At 37.2% G+C, this 19,276-nt stretch overlaps 1 protein-coding gene across 1 annotated transcript in view; it reads right to left on the reverse strand.

Moving 5' to 3' along the window:
• Nucleotides 1-19,276, reverse strand: part of LOC145687377 (cytosolic carboxypeptidase 6) — a 2,130,613-nt gene that overhangs the window by 1,491,798 nt on the left and 619,539 nt on the right. The window contains exon 4 of the mRNA XM_081760832.1: nucleotides 16,932-17,026. Coding sequence (XP_081616958.1) covers nucleotides 16,932-17,026 — 95 coding nt within the window. The remainder of the gene's footprint in view (nucleotides 1-16,931; nucleotides 17,027-19,276) is intronic.

The following is a 19,276-nucleotide window of genomic DNA, read 5'->3' on the forward strand; positions in this document are numbered from 1 at the left end:
TCAATGCCAGTGGCGGATCTAGGCTGGGGCCGGGGGCCTAGGCTCCCCAGGTTTTGAGTGACAAAATTGATTTAAGCTATTATTTAGATATTTTTAAAAGTTTTTAGTAAACACGATATACATATCATAGTCTGGGTTCTGTCTCCCCCCCCCTGAGTTTTTAGTGTCTAGATCCACTTCTGGCTGATACCAGGATAATTATTTGCATGCAAACTGAGAAAGAATGCTGTTCCAAGTGTATTATTGAAAGGTTTAAAATCCGAGCTATTGAAGGAGCGCCGATCTATGTCCAGTTACCAACGTACAAATATCGTACAAGACGCAATTGATGGTTGTAGTCAAGACGAGGCATTAGAGGGTAATAGAGACGATGTCACTCATGATTCTGAAGATACTGCTTTAGAAATAAGCTATACAATGTGCATTAGGGAGTGAAATATACCGGCTTGAAGAAGGAATCAGTGACGATGACTGTTCCTCAAGACATTGATCCATCGTTTAATTTCTCTGTATCATGTGACAATGATGATGAAACGGGTGATGAGAGTTGTTCCGCGGACAGCTATGAGAATAAAAGAAATTTAACTGGTGAAATGTTTTTCGTATTCTGATAAACTTTACAGATGTTATTACATTTTTGCCTCATATGTTACGCTCCTGTACATACCTTGAAACACAAAATTATAGGGTCAACGTTAAAAATTGCAACAAAACGTGAAAATGAACGTACTTATGTTTGGGAATCGGAAGAATGATTAAATGAAAGGTACTTAGGTGTTGCAGCAATCTCGTCCGCCATCTATTTACATATTGGTTTCGATTTTTTTTTTTTTTTTTTTTGAAACGCTGAACTCATGCTTTATAGGATACGTTTATAATATTATAAAAACGTTTGTACAGTCCATCATCATATATCATTTTCTACATGCGGATGATATTTGTAAGTCTTTGCAATCAGTTTTGGAAAAGGAAACCGCACTTAGAACGTGCCACCGCACCTCTCATAAACGAAATGCTTGGCACTGTGTAGTATGTAAGTTTGCTCTCGCTTCTTGCCCACCTATGACGCCCTTACAAAATCTTTCTTCCTCTGTTACTCGCTAACGACTGAACGTATCGCGATCAAACAAACACAAACCTTTTAGAATTTTCAACTCTACAAATGGAAATAAATTGTAAAAAATGCATTTCTAAGTCGAACTGCTCCTTTAATGGCATATGCGCCACGATCCACAAAATCACGGCACCACTTCAAAATTGACGTGTGTGTAGCATAGGTGTCCAAACTCGCGAGCCCGACGCTCGTGAGCTCGGCACTCACGCTCAACCGGGCTCGGGCTCAATAATTGAGCGCGAGCCCGAGTGAATACGAGCCCAGTTAACAGAAGTGATCGCGAGCCCGAGTGATAATAACAAAAAGTTTGGCCAATGAACCTAACTTTAAATTAAAATGGAACAGCTGTTTCGAAATAATAATAATAATAATAATAATAATAATAATAATAATAATAATAATAATAATTCAGCATATATTCAGCATATATTTGAAAATTTGATCCTAACAGCGTCAAGTCTCTGGTTCGTGGGGTCCCTGGTTCGATTCCAGCCCGAGAAATTAGGCTTTGTAGTGAACAATTGTGTGTTTTCTCGGATTCTACCGTTTTCTTCAACTTCATTTACACCAGCATTGTGATCCGCCTCATCCTTGTGTCCTTTAGCCTCGGTGCATAATCATGAGACGTTAGGTTCAAAAATAAAATAACTGTGTCAATAGAAACTCGACACTTAATCAATATAACCTAATGTTTTTGCTTCGTTTTCACCTCGAGGTAATTAAGTCAGTACTTTTAGGTTGTGATTTCCTTTTAAAGAAAAGTTCAGTGAATTTGTTGTAAAATATACATTTTATATTGCAAAGTATTCTTTTAATCTTCTTTTTCAGTTGAACTAGTTCAACTATGCTTACTTTACCATATATGTGTGTGTGTGTGTGTGTGAGAGTGTATGTGTGTGTGTGTGTAAAACAATTTTATCTGACACTCTGTAACCCTGTCCGTCGGACACATTTCATAATGTCATGCAGCGAAATACCATCCATCCCCTTTCTGATATTTGCTAAGAATGAAGCAGGTGTCCCTTCTCTTCCTGTTGATGATCATGAGATTAAGAAATAAAATATCCACTGTAGGAAACACCTCTGGTTTGGAGATTTGTGAAAATAGACGGTTGGGCAAATTACCATATTTTCTGAAATATTAAATTCGGTACATAATCTCATTTTTAATTAACTATATAAATAGAAGGAGGACATATGCCACAATCTCGTTTAGAATTTCCCGTTTTAAGGCAGGAAGAAGGGGATCAATTCCTACACTTTTTCTTCACGTTCAAATTAACGTTATATGTTGTTTGTGATCACCAGTGCTCGGATTTTGTTGACAAGTCAACTTTTTTCTTCTGTTACGCATAAGACAAAGCAAATTCTAATAAAAACGTTATCCATCAACTCTAGGTTCTAAAAATATATATTTTTAGGGTAAACTTTTCGTCACTTTTTGCCGTTTTGAAATTTCAGGTCATTTTTTAATATTTTAAGATAACTTTTAGGTCACTCATGGTCTTTTTATTCTTTTTATTCTACATAAAGACATATTTAAATGAACACGGTTTGCAATTGTGGAAAAGACGAAGTTGAATAATCTCTTTTCTCGTTTCCTGACTATTGGGGGTGGAAAAACTGCATTCTTAACAAGCTAATGAAAACTAAACTGTAACTGGTTAACGAAAGGTGGGGGTTGGTAGGTGTCCAAACAGATAGTTTGGGGTTCTTGACCACAAAGGATATGATCACATGAATAACTAAAAATGAATTAGAAGGTGTGCAAAGATTTTAAACAGTGTTTTTATCTATTATTCTCATGTAGTCTACACTTGCGAACTTTTATTGTTTAAGAGTGCTTGCTAGTTTCAACTCGGGAGTGAATTGACGCTTTCAATACTTACAATGCCGTACAATGGACTGATCAATAGAAATAAATGATCACTGAACTGCAATTAACTGAAACAAAGGTGCATTTCGCCAACCCCCCCACCTTGGAGTTTCGAAACAAAACCTATGCCAATCGTTTGTGCTACGTTTGTGCAAGAATGTACCGCAAAAAATTTCGTTTGTACCACTTCCGGTACGAAGTTATAAGGGTTTTAAAGTGGGGGGCTGGGGAAACTGCAGCCCCCCACCTAGGAATTTCAAAACAAAACCTATGCCAATCGTTTGTGCTACGTTTGTGCCGGAATGTACCGCAAAAATTTTCGTTTGTACCACTTCCGGTACGAAGTTATAAGGGTTTTAAAGTGGGGGGCTGGGGAAACGGCAGCCCCCCACCTAGGAATTTCGAAACAAAAGGTATGCCAATCGTTTGTGCTACGTTTGTGCCGGAATGTACCGCAAACATTTTCGTTTGTACCACTTCCGGTACGAAGTTAAAAGGGTTTTAAAATGGGGGGCTGGAGAAACGGCAGCCTCCAAACTTGGAATTTCGAAACAAAACCTATGGCAATCGTTTGTGCTACGTTTGTGCTGGAATGTACCGGAAAATTTTTCGTTTGTACCACTTCCGGTACGAAGTTATAAGGGTTTTAAAGTGGGGGACTGGATAAACGGCAACCCCCTACCTTGGAATTTCGAAACAAAACCTATGCCAATCGTTTGTGCTACGTTTGTGCCGGAATATACCGCAAAAAATTTCGTTTGTACCACTTCCGGTACGAAGTTATAAGTCATTTAAAGTGGGGGACGGGCTGGAGAGACGGCAGCCTCCAACCTTGGAATTTCGAAACAAAACCTATGCCAATCGTTTGTGCTAAGTTTGTGCCGGAATGTTCGTTTGTACCACTTCCGGTACGAAGTTATAATAGTTTTAAAGTGGGGGGCAAACTTCAGAAACATCAAATTCAATACAAATAGAGATAGAAACATTGAGTTAACGGGAATCGTTAGTGCACTTATAAGCACTAAGCACTAACGTTAGTGCTATCATATTTTGGGATTTATTCAAGATTTTTGGTGTGGGGGCCAACTTCAGAAATATCAAATTTTATACAAATGAAGGTAGAAACATAGTGTTAACAGCAATCATTAGTGCATCATTAGTGCACTTAAACGCACTAAGCACTAACGTTAGCGCTACTATATTTTGATATTTATTCAAAAAATTGGGTAGGGTGGTCAACTTCAGAAATATCACATTCTATACAAATAGGGATAGAAACATGGGGTTAATGGCAAACGTTAGTGCATCGTTAGTGCACTTAAACGTAATAAGCACTATCGTTGGTGCTACCATATTTTGGAATTCATTCAAGATTTTCGGTGGGATGGGCAACTTCAGTAATTTCAAATTCTATACAAATAGAGATAGGAACATAGAATTAACGGCAATCGTTATTGCATCGTTAGTGCACTTAAAATACTAAACACTGACGTTAGTGCTACAATATTTTGGGATTTATTCAAGATTTTAGATGGGAGCCAACTTCAGAAATATCAAATTCTATACAAATAGAGGTAGAAACATGCAGTTAAAGACAATCGTTATTGCATCGTTAGTGCACTTAAATGCACTAAGCATTAAGGTTAGCATTACCATATTTTGGGATTTATTCAAGATTTCTGGTGGGACCAACTTAAGAAATATCAAATTTCATACAAACATTTAGTGCTTTCTAGAAGCACTAACGATACACTAATGAATGGCATTAATTTTTTGTTAGTGCTTGAAGTTGACGCAAGTTCACCGTGCCCTCCAAAGATATTGTACCTGTAGCACCTACACTAATGAAGTACTAACGTTAGGGGTTGGTGCACTAAGAACCACTAACAATTGCACTAGAAGATATCATTAGTGCTTTTGAATATGGCGGAAATTTGATGCAATTAAAAATTCCCAATAAATGTCTTATAGGAGTTTAGTGACATGTAATTGCCCATAACTATACTAATATTGAAGGACAAACGAAACTGTTAGTGTTTTCTAGAAGCACTAACGATGCACTAACGATTGCACTATAATAGATCATTAGTACTCTTGAATTTGACGGAAATTTGACGCAATGAAAAATTTCCCATAAATTTATTATGTGTTTCGTTACATGTAATTGGCCATAAGTAAACTAATATTGAAGTTCTAACTAAATTGTTAGTGTTTTCCAGAAGCACTACCAATGCACTAACGAATGGCACTAAGTTTTAGTTAGTGCTTGAAGTGGGGGCGCTAAGTTCACTCTGGCCTCAAAAGGTATTTTAATTGTAGCACATTTACTAATGAAGCACTAACCTTAGGTGTAGATGCGCTAAGAAGCACTAACAATGTACTAACGATCGCTCTAGAAGAGATCATTAGTGATTTTGAATTTGGCGGAAATTTGATTCAATGAAAAATTTGCCTAAATTTCTTGTGAGTCTCGTGATATGTAATTGGCCATAACTACACTAATAGTGAAGCACTAACGAAATTGTTAGTGCTTTATAGAAGCACTAACGAATTGGACTATTTTTTCCGTTAGTGCTTAAAGTGTCGGTGCGAAATTCACGCTGACTTCTCCATAGGTTTTTTTTACTTGTAACACCTACACTAATGAAGCACTAACGTTAGGTGTTTGTGCTCTAAGAAGCAATTACGATGCACTAACAATTGCACTAACAGAGGTAATTGGTGCTTTTGAATGAGATGGGAATTTGATACAATGAATAATTCCCCATGTGTTTCTTATGGGAGTTTTGAGACTTATAATTGGCCATTTCTACACTAATGGTGAAACACTAACGAAACTACTTGTATCTTCTAGAAGTACTAACAATGCACTAACGTATAAAACTATTTTTTTTCGTTAGTGCTTGTAGTGGGGGCTAAGTTCACGATAAATTCGAAAGTTTTCTTTCCTTGTAATATTAGTGCTTCCTAGTGCACCAACACCTAAGTTTCGTGCTTCATTAGTGTAGGTGCTACAAGTAAGAAACCTTTGCGGGCCAGCGTGAACTTGGTTCCCACTTCAAGCAGTAACGAAAAATAAGTCCATTCGTTAATGTATCGTTAGCGCTTCTGCAAAACACTCATAGTTCCGTTAATGCTTAACTATTGATGTAGATATGGCCAATTATATGCCACAAAAATCCCATAAGAGATTCATGTGGAATTTTTCATTGCGTCAAATTTCCGCCAAAATCAAAAGCACTAATGACCTCTTCTACTGAAATCGTTAGTGTTTCTTAGTGCATTAACACCTAACGTTAGTTCTTCATTAATGTAGGTCCTACAAGTAAAAAAACCTTTGGAAGCTTTCATGAACTTGGCGCCCCACTTCAACCAATAACGAAAAAATTAGAGCTGTTTTCGTTAGTGCTTCACTATTAGTGTAGTTATGGCCAGTTACATCTCAGGAAACTCACATAAGAAATTTAAGGGGAGTTTTTCACTGTGTCAAATTTCTGCCAAATTAAAAGCACTAATGATCGTTTCCAGTACAATCCTTAGTGCATCGTTAGTGCTTCTTCGTGCACCAACCCCTAACGTTAGTGCTTAATTAGTGTAGGTGCTACAAGTAAAATATCTTTGGTGGTCAGCGTGAATTTCCGCCCTCTTCAAGCACTAACAAAGTAATTAGTGCATTCGTTACTGATTCGTGAAAATACTGACACTTTGTATGGAATTTGATATTTCTGAAGTTGCCCCCCACCAAAAATTTTGAATAAATTTCAAAATGTGGTAACACTAACGTTAGTGCTTAGTGCATTTAAGTGCACTAATCACGCTCTAACGATTGCCGTTAACTCCATGTTTCTACCTCTATTTGTATAAAATTTGATATTTCTGAAGTTGGACCCCCACCAAAGATCTTGAATAAATCCCAAAATATGGTAGCACTAATGTTAGTGCTTATTGCGTTTAAGTGCACTAACAATGCACTAACGATTACCGTCAACCCCATGTTTCTACCTCTATTTGTATAGAATTTGATATTTCTGAAGTTGGCCCCCCCACCGAAAATCTTGAATAATCCCAAAATATGGTAGCACTTACGGTAGTGCTTAGTGTGTTTAAATGCACTAACGATGCACTAACGATGCGCTAAGTTTAGTGAAAATCTGTCTGCATAAAGATGGGTGGGGGGCTAACTTCATATGAAGTAGGTCCCAAACCAAAATCTTCAATATCTCTTAAACGCTGATAGCACTAACGTTAGTTCTAAATGCACTAACGTGCACTAACGATGCATTAACGAAGTGCAACGTTTGGTGTGATTTGGGAGAGGTGGGGGGCCAACTTCAGGCACGTAATTTTTTTTGCGGTACATTCCGGTAAAAACGTACCACAAACGATTGACATAGTCTTATCTCGAAATTCCAAGATGGGGTTATCTGGAAACGGCAGCCCCCTAGTTAAAACTGTCATACTTTTGTACTGGAAGTGATACATACAAAAATGTTTGCGATACATTCCGACACAAATGTTGTTAAACGATTTGCATACGTCTCGTTTCGAAATTTCGAGGGGGCATCAAAACGGCAGCCCCGTAGCTTGAAACTCTCGTATCTTTGTACCGGAAGTGGTACAGAAAAGAGTTTAGCGAAACGTTCCTGTTCAAAGGTAGTGCAAAGAGTGGGCATAGGTTTCATTTCGAAATTACTGGGTGCGGGGCTGCCGTTACCACAGCCTCTCTTGAAAACTCATATAACTTCGTACCGGAAGTGGAACAAACGAAAATTTTTGCGGTACATTCCGGCACAAACGTAGCACACACGATTGGCATAGGTTTTGTTTCGAAATTCCAAGGTTGGAGGCTGCCGTTTCTCCAGCCCCCCACCCCACTTTAAAACCCTTATAACTACGTACCGGAAGTGATACAAACGAAAATGTTTGCGGTACATTCCGGCACAAACGTAGCACACACGATTGGCATAGGTCTTGTTTCGAAATTCCAAGTTTGGAGGCTGCCGTTTCTCCAGCCCCTTCACTTTGAAACCCTTATAACTTCGTACCGGAAGTGGTACAACCGAAAATTTTTGCGGTACATTCCTGCACAAACGTAGCACAAACGATTGGCATAGTTTTTTTTTTCGAAATTCCAAGTTTGGAGCTGCCGTTTCTCCAGCCCCCCCCCCCCCATTTTAAAACCTTATAACTTCATACCAAGAGTGGTACAAACGAAAATTTTTGCGGTACATTCCGCCACAAACGTAGGACAAACGATTGGCATAGGTTTTGTTTTGAAATTTTTAGGTGGGGGGCTGCCGTTTCTCCAGCCCCAACTTTTAAACCCTTATAACTTCGTACCGGAAGTGGTACAAACGAAAATTTTTGCGGTACATTCCGGCAGAAACGTAGCACAAACAATTGGCATAGTTTTTTTTTCGAAATTCCAAGGTAGGAGTTTCCGTTTCTCCAGCCACCCACTTTAAAACCCTTATAACTTCGTACCGGAAGTGGTACAAACGAAAATTTTTGCGGTACATTCCGGCACAAACGTAGCACAAACGATTGCCATAGGTTTTGTTTTGAAATTTTTAGGTGGGGGGCTGCCGTTTTCCAGCCCCCACATTTCAACCCTTATAACTTCGTACCGGAAGTGGTACAAACGAAAATTTCTGCGGTACATTCAGGCACAAACCTAGCACAAACGATTGACATAAATTTTGCTTTGAAATTCCTAGGTAGGGGAGATGCCGTTTCCCCAGCCCGCCACTTCAAAACCCTTACAAATTCGTACCGGAAGTGGTACAACCGAAAATTTTTGCGGTACATTCCGGTACAAACGTAGCACAAACAATTAGCATAGTTTTTGTTTCGAAATTCCAAGGTTGCAGGCTTCTGTTTCTGCAGCCCCTCCACTTCAAAACCCTTATAACTTCGTACCGGAAGTGGTACAAACGAAAATTTTTGCGGTACATTCCGGCACAAACGTAGCACAAACGATTGGCATACCTTTTGTTTTGAAATTCCAAGGTTGGAGGCTTCCGTTTCTGCAGCCCCCACTTTGAAACCCTTATAACTTCGTACCGGAAGTGGTACAAACGAAAATGTTTACGGTACATTCCGGCACAAACGTAGCACAAACGATTGCCAATAGGTTTTGTTTCGAAATTCCAAGTTTGGAGGCTGCCGTTTCTCCAGCCCCCTACTTTAAAACCCTTATAACTTCGTACCGGAAGTGGTACAAACGAAAATTTTTGCGGTACATTCCGCCACAAACGTAGCACAAACGATTGGCTTACCTTTTGTTTTGAAATTCCTAGGTGGGGGGGCTGCCGTTTCCCCAGCCCCCCACTTTAAAACCCTTATAACTTCGTACTGGAAGTGGTACAAACGAAAATTTTTGCGGTACATTCCGGCACAAACGTAGCACAAACGATTGCCATAGGTTTCGTTTCGAAATTTCAAGGTGGAGGAGCTGCCGTTTCCCCAGCCCTCCCACTTTAAAACTATTATAACTTCGTACCGGAAGTGGTACAAACGAAAATTTTTGCGGTACATTCCGGCACAAACGTAGCACAAACGATTTGCATAAGTTTTTTTTTCGAAACTCCAAGGTGGGGGGGCTGGCGAAATGCACCTCTGAAACAAAACTTTTTGAATATGAGTGAGAAATGTTAATTAAAAATCCAATGGATATTTTAAAATAATGTCAGTTTAACGAAATAAACGTTTAAGAAAACGCAAGTTTTAGGTCAAGGTTTGTGAATTTTAGGAGCATTTTACAGGAATTTTAGTGTCATTTTATAGGTCACTTTCTAGAAAATTCTAAGTCAACAAGATCCGGGCCCTGGTGATCACATTACGAGGAAACGACTGGCCCACTTGAAATTAATTGTTCAGAATTTTGCAACTGGCAAATTTGTGCCCTGCCTCAAAAAACGGAAAAATGCCCCCGCGAGGTACCTGCATCGGGAAGTTTGCGCCCTGCGAGATAAAAGATCATGTTCGAGCTCACGCACCTGCTCGGAGGGGCGGACATTATAGAGTAAACAATCTTCCCTCACAGCCGTGGAACCTATGATTTATTTTCATTGGCTGATTGTGATAGTTTGGGGCTACAGGTCTATAAAGAGAGAGTAAACTTCAATTACAAGCCAAACGAACACACCGGATCAACGCAATTGTGTGTTTGAAGTATAACTCCAGCAAGTAAATATGGGTATTGTACATAGCTTTCTTGATAATATTACTGAAATTATTTTACATTAACATTATATTTACTTTTTTATATTGTGTATCCTGAAAAGCCAAACAACTCGCAAGGATTGTGGACAGACATATCTGGGTAGATCCAAACAGCCTTGTGTAAATTAAATTATGCCCACGTAGTTAATTTAGTTTATATATATATATATATATATATATATATATATATATATATATATATATATATATATGCAGAACAAAAGGGAAGTGTAAATACTGGTCTGAAACAAACGCGACGTACAATTGTGCATACGCGGAATCACACCGTGTAAGTGGCGACAACAATGGCGTCAGCAAGAGACCACGACGGGGGAGGATACATACTGTAACAGTAAGTAGAGGTACATTTGCTGCTGTTGAATGAAGCTCTAAATAGGGAACCAATGACATACGCAATATTTGAAGAGAGTGGTTTCTGTATGGTTGTGACAGAAGCGCAGTGGATGGAGGAACTATGATGGGGGACAATGTACGACTGCTATTACAAAACAGAAGAAGAAACTGTTGGTTGCAACGAAGAAAGACGAACCGAATGCGCTGTTGCCAAAGCATGGAACAAAACATGGGGACAGGAAGCTGATGCATTGCAATCAAGCCATTGGAGAAAGATGAGTAAAGAGCTAAAGAATCAGCTTACCTTCTGCGTAGTGTAGTCGACGCTCCCTGGCTTTCACAGATGTTCAAAGTGATGTCCCCGAACAGCAATGCAGTGGCTTATTCGCTGTACGTAATTGTGAGCAGCAGTTTCCAACTCGGCCACCTTGATGGTCCGGAATGCGGTTGTAATGCGGTCTTGCATGTTGCGAATTGTAGTTGATCGGTTGGCATACACAAGATCCTTAATTCCAAGGTGGTACGAGTAAAAATATTGTTTTCCACAGAATACGCAGGACACTGCCTTGACTGATACCACGATCTCGTGCGATCTGCCGCAAAGATACATGAGGATTTACTGCAATAGTGGCAAGTACATCAATGACAACGTCTTCATTTTGTACGACTCTTCTCCGGACACCATAGCGTCCACGCATGTTGCCTGTCGGCCGCAATCATGCTGCTAATCTCCGCAGCAGATTGTGGAAAATAGCTTGTCGCTGTGAATAGCGTTCAGCGTATAATCAAGCTGCAGCTTTATAATTTTCCAGGCATTCCCCTAAAATCATGAGCATTTGGAATGCCTCCAAATTCGTATACCGCATGAATGTTATTTACTACCTACACATCCTACCACAATCACTCAAACATCAACACAATCAAAGAGGTCTCACTGCTTGTGGAAGTTTCGTATTCTTCCCGTCACGAGCTTGCAATGCACAGGGGTAGTAGAACTCAATGCATGACACCTTGTCCACTACACAGACCACTTCAACTCACTGCAGACGTTAATCACTCTCGGTCTCTACACGCTTGTGTTACATGTTTTGGCTACAGCATCGCTCGTTCTGCCCTCTTTCTGAAATAGCAGCAATCGCCTGTTCGAGGCCGCATAGACTATATGTCTTGAGCAAGGTCATGTACGTGTTAGCTACCGGATCTACAAGAGTACCACCACACAATCACTGGCAACGATAAATGAGTGTGCTCTTCGAAACAACGACAAACAAACCCACAACACATGCTCCCGGAGTTGGGAGATATTTCATATTGTACGTACGGACACAAGATACATCGCGCGTCCACGTCATTGTGGGTCTGGGCTACCCTTGGCTTAGGCCCCGAGTTAATCCTGGAAAAGCGGCGGCGGTTGTTTGCCAGAGCATGGTTTACAAGTACCCTCCCGACATTCGTCTGGTGTGACTGGGGACACCCTCGCACCATCCGACTTTCACCTAGTAATGCGACCGTGTTGCTGCCAACGAGGAATAAATTAGCCAACTTGGTTAATCTCGACTTTTCTCCCATTGTGCGCTTCTTTCAATGGAGGCACAACCAACCCCTGTTTCCATGTCGAATTTTGCAGATGACCCCGTTGGAGTTATTCACGATACGCCACGGGTGTCACTACATTTTTTATTGCATTCTACTCATACGGTTTGGTAGTTCAATTATTTGCTTGACGGCTCTATGTGCATTATTAGCTGAGATAAAGACCTGCTACGGCTAGTCAGATACAAGTCTGAAACAACTCCTCTAGCGGCTGAATGGGAAAAGATATGAGAAAGTTTGCCCTCTAAAAGTTGCATGACATTTAATGTCCTTTCGAACAATTCCAACAGTTATACCACTTTCTATTTCAAATTTTGAAGTTGCCCGCGTTGGAGGTATTCACGATACGCCACTGGTCCCGCTAATATCTTCATTGCATTCTACACATACGAATTGGTAATGCATTTTTTTTTTTTGAAGGTTCTATGTGTAGTAGTAGCTGCGATATAGGCCTGGCACGTTCTTATTGAATCATCTTGTGTATATACAGTAACTTACACACTTTTATTGTATATATATTGTAGTATAATAAAAATTGTATTGGTACGGATTGTCCTTTAGTGAACTAAAATTGTATCCCCCCCTTCCCCGCTTAGTTCGGGATATTATAATGGATGAGGTAACAATCACTGAGAAGACGAAAGTCAAGGCTGGTTTATATGTGAGGGGAAGCTACTTTGCATGATATTAAAACAAGTTGAATTGAAGGGCTAAAACATCCCAGTGCAAATAAGCGTATATAGCAGGTACATTTTTCCCTCATTTTGAGATAGGGCACAAAATTCCCGGGCGCAAAATTCTCACATCCGAAATTAACTCTATAGCATAGTACCTACCTCAAGTTGGATTTCTATATCATTTTGAATAAAAGTTATACTCTAAGTGTGTACTGTGTTCAACAATGTATGTCAGAATTGTTATATTACGGACCTTCGTCATTACATTTTCACTGGAATACGCATTCTAAAGAAAGAAAAAAATAATAAAGTAATTTCTATAAAGTTATTCTCCCGTGCAATGAGGGGCATATTTGCTAGCTTTCTATACACAGGACAATGTGTTTTCAAACAACACTGACGCACTTTGGAAAAGCAATCGTCATGCATAATTGTAGAATACAGATGAACGTGCTTTATTACTGAGTTAGTATCCGTCAACATATTATTGAAATATTCAAAAAACATTATAATTCTTGAAATAAATATGAAATTAAGGCCGATTAAAAACTATTTAGTTGTTCTTTTCAACAAGTAGATTTCATTGATATAAAAAGGGTTTTGAAACAAGGGTAGCCCAAAGGATAGCGTGAAAGGAGAAGATGAAGTTAATAAAGTTTCCTAGGATACGACGACAACTCGAAAATGTAAATTAGTACAAAGTACGCATCCAGTGGTGCGTTAGCGAAATATCATCTCAAATTAATCCATAAGCAAACGACTCTGGGAAACATAATGATAAGCACCATTCCCGGTGCAATTGAGTTATAAGGTGTAATAGGTTGGAATTGAGCCATAGAAAAGTATGTAGGTAGTTTACTTTCGGAAATATGCTTGAAAATCGCAAGGGAAGCTGATTTGTTATACGCCGTTGCATTGAATTCCATGATAACATTGAACCTTTTTTCCCAGTTTACTCGATATTTAGGAAATGTGATATATATATATATATATATATATATATATATATATATATATATATATATATATATATATGCTAAACCGAGCCACTCAAATACATTTACCCAAATTTGATATGACTCGAGTTATCGGGTTATGACCGAGTCCCTGCTAAGTTTTCGGCGAATCATAGCTCTGAATTAAGGATTTGTAACATATATACAATCCAATATGCCTATTTTGGGCATTGAAGTATTCAAGTAGCATTCACATATTCAATTCAACTGAGTAGATCTTTGGTTCTTTAACAATTAAACTTACGCATGCGTAATATATAATATAACTTTACAAAAAAAAGCATCGCGGTAAATCCATTTTATACTGCAAGAATAAAAATAATACGAATCTTAGCCATGTATAATAAAATAACACTATAAAATTGAATTTCTGAATTTCTGAAGTAGAGCGAATAATAATAATAATAATAATAATAATAATAATAATAATAATAATAATAATAATAATAATAATAATAATAATAAATACACATTACGGGACACTTATATTTGTACATTTCAAAACGAGGGTTTTAAAAAGAAGAACAAACTCTTAAATGTAGCATGCCAAGGACAAAACTTTCTACTATTATCTTAAGGAGGTAGTTTGCATGATATCTAATGTGAGCAGTTTAACTCTCGGAGCTACGCAGACATTTAACGCATCTCTCTTACTTTTTTTTTTTTTTTAGCTGACAAGCGCTGTACTTTCTCACTGCATTTTCTCACCCAACAGAATGATAGTATTTTCGTACCTCGAAAGGCTCAACTTCACGAGGAAGATAATGAAGAAATAACTAGGACTAAATATAGAGATTTGTATTCGTCTCAGACAAAAGCTAACTAGTAAATATGCATGAGCAGTGTGTTCTTGGGCTGTAGATTTTCAAGTCTAGTGAACAAGAGATTGGCAGCAAATTAATGGGAAGGAGTTCTTACCTCGAAGCAACTGCTCAAATACAGACGAAGATGGCCTCGTTATGCGGACTTTGTGTCATTATAAGAATATACGCAAAGCTTTGGTCGCAAAGTTATCTGTTGCGAAGCAACAGCTCATTTTATGTTCTAGAATTGTTCATTAGCTGATTTTCTGATTTTTTTTTCTGAATGTGATTAGTTTTACAAGTTCTTTAAAAGAATTGATGCAATTATTATTGTGGTATGAATTATTAGACAGAACGCAGTGACGTTTAATTTTACACACAATTCTTTCTATTCTTTGTATAATACCTTCTCTTATTTTCCCCATTTATTTTCCTCTTTGACTACAATACAGTAGAAAGAAATCGTAGAAATGATCTAACATATATAAATACACTCAGTTTTGAATCACTGCATTATACAAATAAAACAACTAATGCTATATGCTATCAATAATAGCATCTTTTTTTTTAAAAAAAAAAGAAAGCTTTCATCCCAAATTAGGTATAAACATATCATTATGAAGCATTAGAACCCCAAAATAAAATAATTCTAGATAATTGTTATCCGTCCACTAGGGTAGTAATTTTGACTTTTTTAATACTGTTACAATAGAAAAGAAAATACATACATGTTTCGAACTATCACATCAAAATGTACAAATTTCATGCAGGTAATATAACATAATAGCTATAACCCCCCCCCCCCCCCCCGATACCGATTTTTTTTCCAGTGGAGGCGGATTAGATTTCTGCGATTACATTAAAGTTTTGTCATCGTGTTCAATTATAATTCATGTTTAAAATACCTTGCTATTAAAGAAATGTACGTTAGAATGCAATAATAAAGTGTGAAAACACACAAATTATTTGAAAATGTTGTTTTGCTATTTCATGTATTTCATTTGCTATTGTATATATAATTCAATTTTCTGTTAAGTGCAGTATAAGACAATGCATGACAGGTGGACAGGTGTATGATGTCCAATCTTGCGCGACTAAGTGCATCTCTGAAATTCTGACGCAAGAATAATCTTAAACCTAGTAAAATATTTGATTTACCCGTTAATATCACCTGCACATGAAATAGTTGTTTCTGCAGATATGAACCTCACCACTGATGACGTGGCTAATACTATCGAGTATCAAGTGTAACAACATATGTGCATAGTTCGTCTATGAAGACTAGTTCAAGTTTCACTAATGATAGTTTTTCGTCTTCTCATGTTCTCAATAGTGCGAACACTCACTTCAATATTCAGGAATAAACAATTCTTCACTATTCCCAATGCTCACTGGTTAATAAGTGGCTAGTCTTCCGGTACAACACAAATACACCGGAATGTATGTGCATATCCCTGTGTATCTGCTAATTTCACAGTAACTGATGTAAAGGTAAAAAAAAAAAAAAAAAAAAAAAAAAGTTAATTTGATTGAACTTGACTTGTTTTCATTTGGACCTCCGAATCAAGTTTACTTCTTGGTATTGCATTTGACTAAGGTAGTAGATGTCATAACGGAATTAACTTCCACGATAGCTCATGCGGCACGTGCTTTCTTTGAGTCTTAGGACAAAAAGTGAAATGCTTTTTTTTTCAGTTTAACTCCCCACTTTTTTAAGTAAAGAAGATGAATGGTTATTGAAAGTGAGTTACTGTAAAATTGTTTTTTTGAGCTAACTCACAGGGAATTGAACCTGAGACCAGGTGCACCAAAGACACGTCCAGTACCCACTAGACAATCAGGAATGGCTTTGTGGCTTAGCAACTATCCTTGTTGCTTGGAGATCAGGGATAAACGAGTTAAAATGCCACCAGCTAACACATTTTTGTTCGCTTCTTGCATCATCAGATCATTGACCGCTAACTGTTAAAAAAAAAAAAGTGTTATTTTGACGAAAGCCAACAGGAAGGTTTAACTGAACTAGTTTCTAAATTAATAAATTTTAATGCAGCAAAGCGTCTTTTTTGTTTGTTTTTGTTTTCAAGATTTATAATTATATGGGTATTCGTTCATAAAACCAGTAACCATGATATGTGTTATGATATTGTATTTGCCAATACGAAATTTCACTTTGTTTCACATTATACCCCAAATGTTAAAATTCAAAATTTAATAACGCAGTTATGAATTATTAGAAACTATTGAAGCTACGTGGCAAATTGATAGTGTACTTACCATTTTGGACGACTTGTTGATTTCACTATTGGTGTCATTCCGTCGCGAAACAAATTCTTCGATTTGCTGATGTTTACAATATTGAATATAACTCTCTGAAAAAAATAAAAGCTTAATTAGTGTTTTGTTCTACTTACGCATGCTGAAATATCGTATTTTATTCAAACTGGTAAATATTTGGATTCGAAACTACACATGTTTGTTACCAGCTTTATTATTATTTTATTATTATTATTATTATTATTATTATTATTATTATTATTATTATTATTATTATTATTATTATTATTATTATTATTAATGTTGAACAATGACAAAGTAAAACAGTTTTCACTGAGGTAACTCCATATCGCTGAGATCAGTGGAGAAAAAAAATTGGGTAGATGTAGTAGTAGTACAGTTATAAGTCTATTATTGAAATCTATGTGATATAATAAATTATAATTAAGTCATGATTGCTCACGATTTTTATTAACGGTGACAAAACAATTATTATCTACTAAAATGATAATAAGGAAGTCATATTCCTTACTTAAACAATTTCAAAACATTTTGAAATGTATGGAATTACTAAAAAAAAAAAAAAATGCCAATATACTTCTCTTAATTAATTACTACAGTAAATTGTTACCTTACGGAAGCCAAGTTACGCAAAAATGAGTAATAACTAAAACAATAATAAATAAATAAATAAATAATATAATTTAAATGAAGAAGCCAAAATATAGAGCACATAGGAGTGACAGAACTTTCAAAGAAAATTTTCAAAACGCCATGACGACTTAAAAGAAAATAAAACAATATAATTAAATTACTGACACAAATGTTCTTAATTTTCAGGCAACACACTGATCCATACCAAGAGGCTTTCTGAACACTGGTTTATATTAAATAACCTTCTTGTTTTCTATGTAACTTCTGTAGCTTAATTATAACTATAATTCAGTATTTGTTTTGATGCTAAATAATTAAGTAGTATATATTTTTTTAAAAAAAAGTAAATATAAAGTCTAACCATTTTTTAAAAGTAAATTCTAACTAAAAAGAAAGTAACTCCGAACAGTTCAAAACACTATCATTAAATTACATACTTTTTTTGCAGATTATCCATACCCAAAAATAAATCCAGAGCAAAAACACAACAATGGTCTCAAGTCTTCATTTGCACCTAGTTTGGAGTTCCTTTTTACTCCATTATTTTCTACTCTGCTACAACTCAAATGCACCCTTTCCAACCTAAATATCACATCTTTTGTTGCTGCACACAGTTAACCCGGCATAGGGCGCGTGGTGAGGCAATCCCTCACTCCTTGCTTTCCCCAAGTACTACCGCGCAATGGTTATGCGCACGTGTATATCCTTCTATGTATTCCACGTTCACTATTTTTAGCTTCAATCTGCAACTACAGCTTGTTGATGAAGAATCGTTATTTTTGTTAGCAGTGCATTGTTAGAAGCTTTGTAATTCAGTGAGATTTTATCTCACCTTGCGCCCTGTTACGTTACTATTTCTGGCAGTGTTGAATACTACAAATACATTGACTGTAGGTACATATATTAAACTATGGATGACAAAACTGCACAAAAAGTGTTAAAATGGATGGATGAGGTGGAAAGGGAGATGAACATAAGGGAAGACGCAGATGAAAGTGCAAGTGAAATAATGGACAGTTGCAGTGACAATGAAGGGGATAACGTTGAGCAAGTTGAACAAAGTAGTGAAAGTGAGTTTTCGGAAATAGAAACAGAACCCGATGTTGTAAATTCTGACCAAGTTGTGAGAGATAGACCTATATATACAGCGAAAGATGGAGTTACAACGTGGAATGTTCACTCCAGAAACACGACACATAAAACTAGGCATAAAAATCTCGTGAGACATTTACCAGGTGTCAGAGGACAACCACGAAATGTAAAATCGCCAATGGAAGCATGGCATTTAATTTTCCCTGAAAACACTATAAAACAAATTGTAGAATATACGAATCTAAAATTAGCAGAAATTCGTATAGGAATAACACATGAAAGAGATATTCGCAACACTGATTATGAAGAAATGTTAGCTCTATTAGGTTTGCTGTATTTATCGGGTGATGAAGAGTTCTCGTTTAAATCTGGAGGACTTATGGGCAACTGAGGGAACAGCTCCAGAATTGTTTCGTTTGGTCATGTCTCAGAAACTGTTTCGTATGCTTCTACGCGCCCTGCGTTTTGATGACATCAACACCAGACAGCAGAGAAAAGAAGAAGACAATTTAGCTCCAATACGGGCATTATTTGAAGAATTCGTATTGAAATGTGCGGCCTACTGGACACCACGTGAACATGTAACTATTGATGAAATG

This window comes from Thermobia domestica, chromosome 6 (assembly GCF_964235325.1).
Source record: "Thermobia domestica chromosome 6, izTheDome1.hap1.1, whole genome shotgun sequence".
In the NCBI taxonomy this organism is placed as follows: Eukaryota; Metazoa; Arthropoda; class Insecta; order Zygentoma; family Lepismatidae; genus Thermobia; species Thermobia domestica.